Below are 13,212 nucleotides of genomic sequence, written 5' to 3' on the forward strand. Positions count from 1 at the left end.
GGCAATTGGGGCTAAGCGACTTGCCCAGGGTCACACAGCTAGTAAGTGTCAAGGGTCTGAGGCCAGATTTGAACTCAGGTCCTCCTGAATCCAGGGCCGGTGCTCTACCCACTGCGCCACCTAGCTGCCCCTTGAGCTCTACTTTTAATGTGCTCCTTTTAGCCTATCCTAAGTGATTTTCCTAAAGCAGAGGTTATGACCATGCCTCTCACCTATCAACAAACTTCAGTGGATCCTTATTATTTCCCTTGATTTCAGTCATCATCTACCTTTCAAATCATAGCTTTGCTTTTTTTTTTAACCTGTTACTCTTCATCTCAAACCCTTAAGATGGGAAGGCACCCCCCAAGGTTGTGTCCTTGACCCTTGAATTCTCCTCTCTATTCTCTCTCCCTGCCTTGGAATTTCCATACACTCCCATATCTTTAACTATCATAATCAACATTTTGTCTTCTTACTCTTGATGAGTGGTATCACAGTTCACTCGGTCTTTGATGTTCAAACCACTGGGCTTACTGTCAATGTCCTGGCTCTTTCATTTATCACATTTAAACGGTTACCAAATCCAAGTGATTCTATATCTACAGTATCTTTCATGTTTTTTCTTCTTTATTTCCACTGCTGCCATCATAGGACGGGCTCTTACTCCCATTCACCTGGACTTCTACAACAGCCTTCCAATACGACTTCTTGCTTTCATTATCCCCTTCATAATGTTGCCAGAAATGTGTTCATCACAGTTTTGCACAAAAATCTTCAATGGCTCCCTATTACCTATCAGGCAGATCTAAATCTTTTCACCTTAGCATTCAAGACCTTCCATAATGGCACCACTCATTTTTTCTAGTCTTATCACATATCCTTCTAAATAAACTCCACCTCTAAGGGAGTTATAATCTCTGCTTCCTCTCCCCTCAACATACCCCTTACTTACTTCCTTGCTTTTTCTTCCATTATTCCCTATATCTGATTGGCCCTGCTTCTTCTTTTTCATCTGTTGAGTTTCCTTCCATATTTAAAGCTCCAGTTTTGCAACTTTCTAATGTACTTCTATATTATTTTGCTTCCTACTTAAAGAAAAAAGAAAATAAAGGACAAACAATAACAACAACAATCTGTACCTTGACCTGATCCTAGCACAATGCTCTACACACAGTAGGTGCTCACTGAACTGAATTAAAGCCACAAAATCTAACAAGAAGTTCTGAGAGCAGAAATTCATAAGAAATCCCAGGTTAGTGTGACTGTTAATTGTTGTCCTCAGCTAAGAGGTGGGGAAGGTAGTTCCTTTTTTTTTTTTTTTTTGGTGAGGCAATTGGGCTTAAGTGACTTGACCAGGGTCACACAGCTAGCAAGTGCCAAGTGTCTGAGGCTGGATTTGAACTCAGGTCCTCCTGAATCCAGGGCCAGTGCTTTATGCACTGTGCCACCTAGCTGCCCCAGCTAGTTCCCATTTTTAAGAAATATGAATCCTTATTGTTTCGAACTTTTCTGCCATTAGGTTCAGTCTCTTCTCCTTTATCTCCAGAAAGTATAGATGAAAGAAGTGCTCCCATCATTTATCTGTATAACAAATCCTTTTCTTTTCCCCAAGATAATATCTTCGACCCCAGCTGTCCATATTCTATTATTGCTGCCAAGTACTCCTGTTGCCAAGTATAATACACCTTTTCTCCTATTCCCCCTAAACTGTGAAAGGATCTTTGGGGACTCAATGTCATTTCCATGGTTCAATTGAACATCAGATTCTCATTTTATGCTATGCAAGAAACATTCATAAATCATGAACTTTCAATGTATTCAATGAGAGAAGATTGTAGATATTAATTTTTTAGTTAAGTTACATTAAAATAGTATGCTGTGTAAGAATCTGGACCATTAAAGAAACAATTCATCCGTTTTATATCGGATTTCAAAATATCATCTCCAGTGTATAGCTAAAGTTGAAGCTAATTCATTTAGGGCTTCATTATATATTCACCCAACAAACAATTTTATATATGTCATATTCATAAGACTCCCTGTCATTGCCTGTTAGAGCAATAGAACATGAAATCAATGCAATCGATAGGCTCCATCCATTAGGAGAGTTGTGGTGGAAAGTTTGGACAAACAAAACATTTGGGGCTACAGAACACACCGGCCACATCCTACTTACCAGGAACAAGGTGCGGAAGCTGTTGAGGTCACCAAAAAACTCGTCGATTGCCACTGTTTTGGTGTCAAAAATGAAGTAGTCGCCAAGATTGTCATAGAGTTTTGTCATGTTGTTGTGCATAGTGAGCAGCTTCTCATACTGGTCTCTGGCACTCTTTGCAAAGCTGTAGGTTTTTGTTAAGGAAGTAAACCCAATGCCACATCCAAATGCATTCCTTACAAGGTAAGATGGATGCTAGAATTTCTACAGAACATTTTTATAGTATAAAAGTATTAGGGAATTTATTTTGGAAATGTCTAAATCAATCTGAATTCAATAGTACAGTACAGTCAAGAAGTATTCAATGCAACTTCATTTACATGAAAGCAAACCCCACCCCCACCCCACCACTCAAAAGTCACAAAGGTGTTGGGAAAGAGAACATGAGAGATGAGACACTGTACACAACCACAGGAAGAGAGAGGGAATGGACCTTAGGAGGACTATCATCTCACTTATCCTCTACAACATATTTCATTAATGTAGACTCAAATTAATGTAGTTTTTTGAGGGGGAGGGTTAGGCAAAGGGCTCCCACATCCCCCTACTAATTCATTGAGCTTACCATCAACTAAAACCACCAAGGTAATTGATTTATTTTTACAGAACCTTCTATCAAGTTCTGTTTCCTCCATCATGCACCTGGGAAACTGATTTTTGAGCCTAAGTGCAGGACTTTATGTTTATGAGCCTTGATTTTAATCTTATGAGATCCAACCCAACCCTTTTTCAATTCTGATTTTGTCACCCATTGCATAAGTTAACCTTTTTAGTTTTATCATTTGTACTGAGAAAATTCTGCACATTTTGCTAAATCTGGCCATTTGTTATACCACTGCTCTGAAATAGCAGACAAAGAATCACCTAATCATGCCCCTGCCTTTCTACCATTGGTGAACCATCATCATGGCTTCAGATAGCGCTGCGCACAGTCAAAAGAAATCTACTTTGGATAAATTCACACTTAAGAAAAAAATCTCTCAGAAGGAGTGTTTGCTTGTCACTTGAAGACCAACCTATCTTGAGGTTCAGAGAGGATCCTCACCTGAATGGCCGCCACATTCTTTGAGGGCCATGCCAGAAAGAAGGTGTGATTTGAAGCATGCTCACGTTTCAAAGATATTTTTATCTCATGAAAGACTTGGCAAAATAACAAAAAAAATTACTAATTTCTCAGCATAGCCCTCCTCTCAACCCCAACAACCAAACCACTTTTTTTTCTAGCCTCTATTCATAAAATAAAACAGAAAATAAGAAATCAGTCATACCAGGGACTTACCATGCAAAAACACTTTTACAAGGTCATTTACTTGTAATCTGTTTACAATGCAAGGTATTAAACTGTTTGCATATTTCTGAAAGCTCAACATCTGTACACCACAGTGAGAAAGCCAAAGATAATAAAAAAAGGCCAAGACTCCAAGGTCTCCATTTAACACAACACAATTTTTCACCTGCTAATACTGTCCTTGAAGCTGTGTACAATTTATAAGAACAGAAAGTGTTCACTGAAATCCTAATGGACTCTGAGTACATGCACTAACAGCAAGGGCAAATCCAGAAAATTCTGGAAATGGTTTAGCTTAGAACAAGAAAGCTGAGAACATTCTCATCTCCCAGACCTTGGTTTGTCTTCCATGTGGCTATTTGATCAAAGACTACATGCCACAGGTGGAGAGCAACACAAAGTCCAATTTACTGGCGAATTTGAGGTGAAAAGCATCTGCATAACATCATCATCCTCATGTGTTCATTTATTCTTCCAGGTATTCACTGAATGCCAATGACTTGCAGGTGATTAAGCTACATGCTATTGGAGAAATGATGAAATGGTCACTGCCCTACAAAAAGTAGACAATCTAGTATGGAAAGAGTTTATTAAAATTAATTATTTAAAGGGTTTTTCCTTGTCCTGTTAAACATATATTCATAAGTTCACTTGACTTGTCCAGTTTGAAATTTACTAAAAAACCCCTATAAAATTTAATAACACAATCTTTTCACCACAAATCTGAAATGGAAAACAAAACACATCATTTTAAAACTGTGAAAATTAATGTGAACTTTAAAAAAAAAAAGCCCAAACCAAAACCAAATCTAAGGCATAAGGACTTGAGAATTAACCTGGTGGAGTAGTGAACTGGTCCAACGATCCCGGAAAATAATTTTGAACCAAGCCCAAAGTGCTATCCAACTGGGCATATACTTTGACCCAGAAATAGCACTACTAGGGTCTGTATTTCAAAGAGATCAAAGACACAGGAAAATGGCCTATATGTACAAAAATATTTATATCAGCTCTTTCTGGGGTGGCAAAGAATTGGAAACCAAAGAGATGTTTGTCAAATGAGGAATAGCTGTGCTATAAGAAATGATAAGGGGGGTGATTTCAGAAAAGCATGGCAAGACCTATATGAACTGATACAAAGTGAAGTGAGAAGAACCAGTAGGTCATTGTGGACAGTAACAGTAATGTGATCAAGATGATCAACTGTGAAAGACTTGGCTACTCTGTTCAATAAATACAGTGATTTAAGACAATTCCACTGGCTTCATGATGAGAAATGCTATCCACTTCTAAAGAGAGAACTGATGAACTCTGAGGGCAAAATGAAATATAGTTTTAAAAAATATTTATTTTTTGCTATATGACTAATGTGGAAATGTTTTGCATCATTTCACATATATAATTGATATCATGGTGCTTGCCTTCTCAGGAGGGAGAGAATTTGGAACTCATAATTTAAAAAGAAAAGAATGCTAAAAGTAAATAAATACTACATTAAGAAAGTTTTGTTTTTGTTTTTGTTTTTGTTTTGCAGAGCAATGAGGGTTAAGTGACTTGCCCAGGGGCACACAGATAGTAAGTGTCAATTGTCTGAGGCAAGATTTGAACTCAGGTCCTCCTGAATCCAGGGCTAGTGCTTTATCCACCACATTAAGAAAGTTTAAAAATTAACCTGGAAATAAAAAAACCCACAATAGTAATATAACTTATATACAATAATTTCGAGCACAAAGCACTTGTTTAAAAAAAATGACTCCAGTATTTAATTATACAGGATAGCACACCTTTTAACTTGTATCATCCATAAAGTATTTTTAAAGTTTATGTGCTTGCAGCACTATCATTTTACTCAGATATACAGATAGATAGATATAGTAGGGCAAACTTAGGATTCAGCTTGAAACCACATACATACATACCAATATATTATATAGACACCGTGTGTGTGTATATATATATATATATATATATATATATGTGTGTGTGTGTGTGTGTGTGTTAGTGTGTGTGTGTGTGTGTGTGTATGTGTGCGTGCACGTGCATATACACATAACCAAAAAGTTATCCAATGCTTTCCATGCTTTTCTGATTGGAGAGATTTTGTACTCATCAATTAGATCCTCACACTGAGACCATTAAAAGAAATGTGCATGCTTTTTTAAAAAGTTGCTTCAGCACATAACCAGGAGGCTAGTGACCCTTTAGAAGAAGGGTACTCCTTACCAGCTGCTAGTCCAAGAAGACCATTTGTAATTTTCCACAAAGTGGACAGCCTCCAACTTAAGCATAGCTCTTTTGACAATAGAATTTGCTCCTTGAGAACTCAAAACCAAGTGCTGTGGGGAAAGGAGCTGATGTATCATCTCTGGGCAGAAGCGAGTCCAATTAGTTCTTGTAATTTTTACTGACCCAAATTTTAATCCCCAAACCCATGAATTATAAAATGTCAGTTCTGTTGGATTGTCGAAGAACACGGAAAAATCAACTTGAAATCCACTTAACCTTCTAGAGGAAGCTAGAGTTAAAAACATGGTATAATTATCTATGTCAATGAAAGGAAGTCCCAAATAGATACTATATAGGGACTAGAGATAGCTTTAATTTGTTTCTATATAACCTTTGAGAGAGAAGTTCCAAAAGAACTCCCATCAACCCCATTCCTCCATTTATTATGAAGTTAATTTATTCAAGGTTTACTAATATTTGAAATCAATCTACTTAACAAACGATATTAGAAAATGATTAAAAAGCAGAAACAACTACTGATGAAAATTCTGTCAAGATTATGGGATGACTGAGCTAAAAATAATACCAGGACAACAACATCAACTATATCTATCAGCTTTCATCTGAGCTCCAAGTAATTGCCATATATTACCTCATTGCTCCTCACAGTTGATCTTTTCCTGAAGGGAAAAGTGTGGAAGGGATTCTACCCTGTATATGCCAGTTCTCTTCAACTCTTATTTTGAATATGTTCTCCTGGGTGAAAGGAGAATCTGCAACTGTAGAAAAAAGAAGGGCAGAGAGAAGGGAAAAAGACACAAGGAAAGGAGGAAAAGCTGGAAGCTAAAGAAAATGCCTGCAGGCTCAAGGGGAGGAGGAAAAAAATCACGCTGGTCCAATGAAATCTAGTTCCTAGGTAGAACTGAGAACTGTGGCCCATATAAGAGAAGCATCTGGAACTGGGAAAAAAGGCTCTGATAAACTGGAGTTGGGTTCCCTCTGTGACTGTAATGACAGAACCAAAACTCTCTTTTCTTTTCTATAACACAGGGGTATAATGTTGGTACTCTTATCACAGCCTCCCACAGTTCCTATAAACAAAACACTTTGTAAACCTTTAAAACCATGCCGTGGTTTCTAGGATCTCATATTATTAACACCTTGCATGGTGATTGGAAAACCTTGCTAAGTGAAATAGGCTCGGAATGACAATCTCAATCACTGATTGCTTCTTCCTTTCTCTCCTTTCTTTCCTTCTTCCTTCATTTTCTTTTTGTGAGGCACTTGGGGTTAAGTGACTTGCCCAGGGTCACACAACTAGTAGTTGTTAAGTGTCTGAGTTCAAATTTGAACTCAGGTCCACCTGAATCCAAGGCTGGTGCTCTATCCACTATACCACCTAGCTGCCCCCTTCCTTTTTTAAAATAAGCAACTGGGTAGTCATTTAATCTCTTAAGTATCTGTCTTCTCATCTGTAAATAATGGGGCTAGATCATATGTAAAATACTTATTTTCTGGCTATTTCATTGACACTTCAAACTCAACTGAATTCATGATCTTCTTCCCACTAAACCTGCCACTCTTCCCAACTTCCCTATTCCTTACAAAGGTATCAGCATCCTCCCAGCCACCTGGTCATCTTCACCTCTTCTGTCTCTCTCCATGAGCCATGGTCTCTGTGATCCATCAGTTGTCAAGACACGCTGATCTTAACTCCATAATACTTCATGAATCTCCTCTCCTAACCCTAACCCTGGTGGAGTCTCCCTATTTTGAAACCATTTCATCTTGCATTTGTTAATAGCTTCCACTTTCCTAGTTTCTCTCTCCTCTCTAATCTATCCTTCACATAACTAACTGCTAAGGCAGTTTTCCCGGAAGCAGAAGTTCAGAAGGGTACACCAATAAGTTGGGCAGTAGAACTACAGTATGAAATCTAACTGGTAACTTTTTTAAAAAAACTATATATAGTATGGATCCTTTGTGCCATAAAGGGATCTCTTGATATTTTCTTCTTTGCAGAAAAAATGTTTGTGTTGTATTTGTCCATTTCATAATAATAAAAAAGAAAACTATAAGAGTCAATTAAGCAGTTATGCTGAGACCCAGGTCTGCCCCCGTTATTGGCCTATACCAAACACTTTTATGGTTCTCTCTAGGATCAAATAGCAAGTATTCATCTTGGCACTGAAGGCTATGACCAGCTTCTTCCAGCCTTTCCTGCCCAGATTTCTCTCCCATTCCATGTTTTGGCAAAACTGGACTGCCAGGGGTTCCCTGATGGTATCCTGCCCTACCCCACCTTTGTATTCATGCTGGGGACATACTCCTTCCTCATCTATTATTTTTTTATCTTTTTATCTATCTATTCATCCATTTACTTATTCATTAATTCATTCACTCATTCATTCATTTGTTTATTTATTTATTTGTTTGTTTTGCAGGACAATGAGGGTTAAGTGACTTGCCCAGAGTCACACAGCTAGTGTCAAGTATCTGAGGTCAGATTTGAACTCAGGTCCTTCTGAATCCAGGGCCGGTGCTTTATCCACTGTGTTGCCCCCTTCTCCATCTATTAATGAAGGAAGAAGATGTGAATTTCTAAGTCCAGTTCTTGTACCACCCCTTCCAAGAAGCCTGCTCTGGAGCCCCCCGCTGAAAGGGATAACTCCCTTCACAAATGTGACTGAGCACTTTGTCTGGAGCCTTATATGATATTATGTGTGTACACCCTGTAATCCTGCCAATCGATGTTCCTCTCTTTGAGAGCTGGAGGCCAAGTCCTTGGGGTTTTCACTTTACTTTCCCCCACCCCTATTTCTGTTCCTCAGACATAGTAGGGACTAAATAAATGTTTGATGAAGAGAATTGAATTCTCTGACAAGGCTGTAAATTTGCAGCCAATTTTCTATATTCTTTTCTACTCCTCCTCATCTATTTTTAAATTTCCCTCCCCAAACTGTGAATGAAATGAGTTAATATATGTAAAGGGCTCTGCACTTCTTAAAGTGTTATAGAAATGTCAAATATCATAATTCTGTGGAGAGGAGAAATTATAATTTTATTCCCTTCCTCAGCTCAATACAATCTAATTCAGCAATCATTTATTAAATGCCTATTATGTCTGAGGCCTTTCTCTGGTCTGCTGGGGAGAGACAAGGAGACAGAGCCCTTGCCCCCCACGGAGCTCACGTTTGGCTTAACATATGCCTTAATTGTGCAACTGTGTTCTTTAACCTTGAAAGACAGTGAGATAGTTTACATGAAAGCTGATATACCAAAATTACACTACAGGCCTTCAATTTTTTTTAGGAAAAAGTTTTACTTAAAACAAACAACAGTTCTAAAGCTTCAATAATGTTTAGATTGACAGTGCAATTCTATCTTCAATGTGTTTGCCATCCTGAGCAAACACATTGTGATCAAACAAATTAAGTCATATCAGAAACCATGTGTTTCCTTCTGTTTCAAAAATAAGAAATCTTCTGTTTACAACACAATATTTACTGGTCTGTCATGTAAGTATGTAAATATACAAAAATAATTATACATTTTTTAACCTGTGACTTGGAAGCAATGCTAGGATTCCTGCTCAAGTTCACAGAAGAGAGTGAGTGAGTGTGTGTGTGTGTGTGTGTGTGTGTGTGCACAGTGCATATGTGTGTGTGCATGCATGCATGTGTGCCTGCTGTGGCAGAGAGCCTCACAGCTGGAAGGGACCTTGATGTGCCCAAACAAGACTATACTCCAACCTCTGCTTGATGACCTGCAGTGAAGAGGAGCCCACCACCTCCTGGGGAAGCTTCTTCTATTTCACAACAGCTCTAATTGTTAGGAAAAGTTTAAAGAAATAAACAAAAAAAGTTTATAGTCATCAAGTTGAAATTTGCCTCTTTGTACCTTCCCCCATCCCCACTGGGACCAAGCAATGAAAGGCCTCCAATTTCTTAAACAGCCATCATGTCTCTCCTAAGTCTCCTTTTCATCAGCATATGACATGAGGTCAAGGCCCTCCATCCTGGCTCTCCTTCAATGAACCCTCTCCAGGTTATCAGTGAACATCCTAAGATGTGGCACCTGGAACTGAACAGAAGTTTCCAGGTATGTTCTAGGCAGTGCACTGTACAGTGGAACCACTGCCTCCCTGAGCCTAGGCAATATGTCTCTCTTAATGCCACCTGGCATTCACTGGCTTTCTTGACCATCACATCATAGTTAACTCATACTGAGCTGGAAATCCACTAAAACCCCCAGATCTTTTTCAGAAAATGCACAGCTCAGTAATGCTCACTCCATCTTTTCATTGTGAAGTTGCTGTTTCCAACTCAAACATATGACTTTTGGTAAGTTGTAAAAATGAAGTTTCTTTTCACTAGATTTGGCCCCATTTTCTAACCTGTCAAGAGGTCAGGCACTACTGAATTTTTCATGGAGGGGGTTAGCTGTCTTCCAGCTATGTCATCTGCCAATTTCATGAACTTGCTATCTATGCCTTCGATCAAGTCAATGAGTCCTCCACAAGAGACCTCTTGTAGAGGCACTGGAGAACCACTATGGAGGACTCTTTGGACCCAGCCACTCAAACAGTTTGGAATCCACCCAATTATACGATCACTTGGCTCATACATCTCCACTTTTTCCAGAAGCATCATATTGGAGACACTGTCAAGTGCTTTCATTAACTCAGAGTAAATTAGATCTACATCATTCCCTGATCTCCAAGTCTAAGAACCCTGTCAGAAAAGGAAATGAAGTTAATGTGGCATTGTGTGTTTATAAGGAAGAAGCCCTTGTGGTTCTTGGTTATCAAGGCTTCCTCTTCCATCCTTTTCATAGTACATTCTAGAATTATACCTGGAATCCAAGTCAAACTCACTGGTCTATGCTATGCGGACTCCATTCACTTTCCTTTTATGAAAACTGGTATAACATTTACTCTCTTCTAATATTACGATACATCCTTTATTCTTCCCAATCTTTTGGTGACAGTGACAATTATATCAGTCCATTCCTTGAGTACCTGAGGATGTAATTCATCTGGTCCTGGTGATAACTTCTCTCCTTGGGCAATGACATTACATATGAACATTACTCAGGACTAGAAACACGCAGATATAATTAACACGAAGGGGGATTACTCTGGTATTATTCAGTCCCACAACTGTACCTGCCTGCTATGACAAGGTTTCTGAATGTTTTATTGAGTTGGTTATTTAAGTTCATTAGAAAATAGTCATGGAGTTCATTAACTGTAGCTAAGGAACTCCCTTTTGGAAATGAGTGTAAGTAGAGAGCCTCTTTGGGTTCTCTTCCTCTGAAGAGTTCTGGAGTACACATTTCATCTTGCAGTAATGAAAGGGGCAACAAAAATAGCCTATGTAAATGCATATGGATACTCCAACAGATATAGTTACATCTAGAAATAAAAGTTGTAAAGGTCTAGTGAAATGTTCTTTTAAAATAATATACAAAACACAGTATGCTGTAGTATAGCTCAACATTAGACTTACTCTATTTGAAATAAGACTGCAATAAAAAAAAACATTCAGCCCCTTTTTATCAAAAAATTAGTTTCCCCTAATTTATATGCAGGACTGCACATATAAATTCCTTTATCCATGAATGCCTAGACACTATTCAGCCAGAAGAGAACATGCCAAAATATTGGGTTGTTTGTTACCTTGCCTTTAAAAACAAACACACATTAACTGAACAGCAGATGGCAAGGAAAATTATTTAGATTACAGTGGAGGGTGAAGCGTACTCAATGAGTTCTTTAAAGATGGAAACCTAGGCATAAGAAACACCAGATTGAGAAAGCAAATGGAATGTCTAATCTGATCCTTTCATCACTATGGATATGATCCATTGTAGGATTCCATAAATACACGATCATTCTTATAGTGGAACCTGCAAGCTATTTTGCATATGTATCTACGTTTGTGTGGGAAAGGCAGAAAAATAACCTTTCATATCATAATAATATCAAATTTTAATAGTTTAGCTTAGGATAAAGCCTCTTAGTGATGTATTAGTATTTTCCTAATATTCATCAGTGGATAAAAAAACAATTAAGAAACAGAATGTACTAATGAAAAAAAGAATTGCAAAATGTGGTTGCATGCTCATAAAAGAAATCTCTATTATCTGTGAACTCTCATCACTGGACATGCACAATAATAGCTCTTAATTTTATCCAAATTGCAAATTTTTCCTACTCCCAATTAGGAAAAAAAACTAGAAAAACAGGGACTAGTTCCAGATGAGAACATTTGGAATGGTATCATTAAAATGTCTGCACATTTATTATTGACTGAAGACTTAGAGTTAATAAAACAAAAATAACATTTTGACTAAATCAAATTTTAACCAAGATTCATAAACTAAAAATGAGTAATGACAGATGCTTAGTTCTACAGAAAAAATGTGGAACCTCAATACTTAGGGGATTAATAACAATTTATCTAGTAAAAAATGAAAATAAGAAGAAACCAAATCTCAACATACTCATTACTTGAACCTTCCACTAATTTTAAAGTTTTATAAACAGAAATCTGAATTGAATGACAACAGGACAGTGAAGAGATTCACTTTGGAGGTGGATTCTCTCTTTTCAGAAATCTCTCCTCTTACAACTCAGTTCCACTCATCAGTATTGCTATTGAACAGATAGTCCCTTGAAACACTGTTTCAGCCAGCATGATATTTTTTGTCAAAGCAATGGACCATATTAGGTGCAGTATGTCTGCAAAGAGTACCAAGCATCATTTCCTTTGCTTGGGAAATTCAGAAGCAGACAAAAGTCATACCAAGCCCAGAAACATTTATTAAGTGCCTACCATACACCAAGCCCATGGGATACAAAGTAAGGCCAAAACAAAGCAAAACAAGATACAACCCAGTTCCATGTCTCAAGAGAATGAATGATCAATTTGACAGCTGAGTAAAAGATGGATTGGAGCAGGGAGAGATTTGAGACACGCAGACCCACCAGAAGACTATTGCAAATGGCCAGGCATGAGGTGATAAAGGCCTGCACGAGGGTAGTAGCAGTGTCAGAGGAGAGAAGGAGGTATACAGGAGAGATGTTACAGGTGTACAAATCAACAGGCCTTGGCAACAGATTGAATATAGGGTGTGAGAGAGAGTGAAGAGTCAAAGATGACACCTAGGTTGAGAGCCTTGGTAACCGGGAGGATGATGGTGATCTCAACAGTAACAGAAAATTTAGGAATAAGGCATGGGTTAGGGGAGGGGGAACCATATGAGTTCAATTGTGAACATGTTGAGTTTGAGATGGCCAACATGCGGTTGTAGATGTGAGACTGGAGGTCAGAAGAGAGGTCAGGAACAGATAAGTGGGTGAGAGAATCATCAGCATAGAGCAGATAACTGAATCCCTGGGAGCTGATGAGATCATCAAATGAAAAAGTAGAGGAGGAAAAGAGGACCCAGAACAGAGCCTTTGAGGACAGAGTCCATGGCTCCCTCAGAGCTCATA

At 38.2% G+C, this 13,212-nt stretch overlaps 1 protein-coding gene across 4 annotated transcripts in view; it reads right to left on the bottom strand.

The window, feature by feature from the left end:
- DIAPH2 (diaphanous related formin 2) overlaps positions 1–13,212 on the bottom strand; it is a 908,274-nt gene that overhangs the window by 264,369 nt on the left and 630,693 nt on the right. For all 4 annotated transcript variants that reach the window (XM_043974079.1, XM_043974078.1, XM_043974081.1 and 1 more), the window contains one exon: positions 2,159–2,323. In XM_043974079.1, the coding sequence (XP_043830014.1) occupies positions 2,159–2,323 (165 nt within the window). The remainder of the gene's footprint in view (positions 1–2,158; positions 2,324–13,212) is intronic.

The sequence above is a fragment of the Dromiciops gliroides genome, chromosome X (assembly GCF_019393635.1).
Source record: "Dromiciops gliroides isolate mDroGli1 chromosome X, mDroGli1.pri, whole genome shotgun sequence".
Lineage (NCBI taxonomy): Eukaryota > Metazoa > Chordata > Mammalia > Microbiotheria > Microbiotheriidae > Dromiciops > Dromiciops gliroides.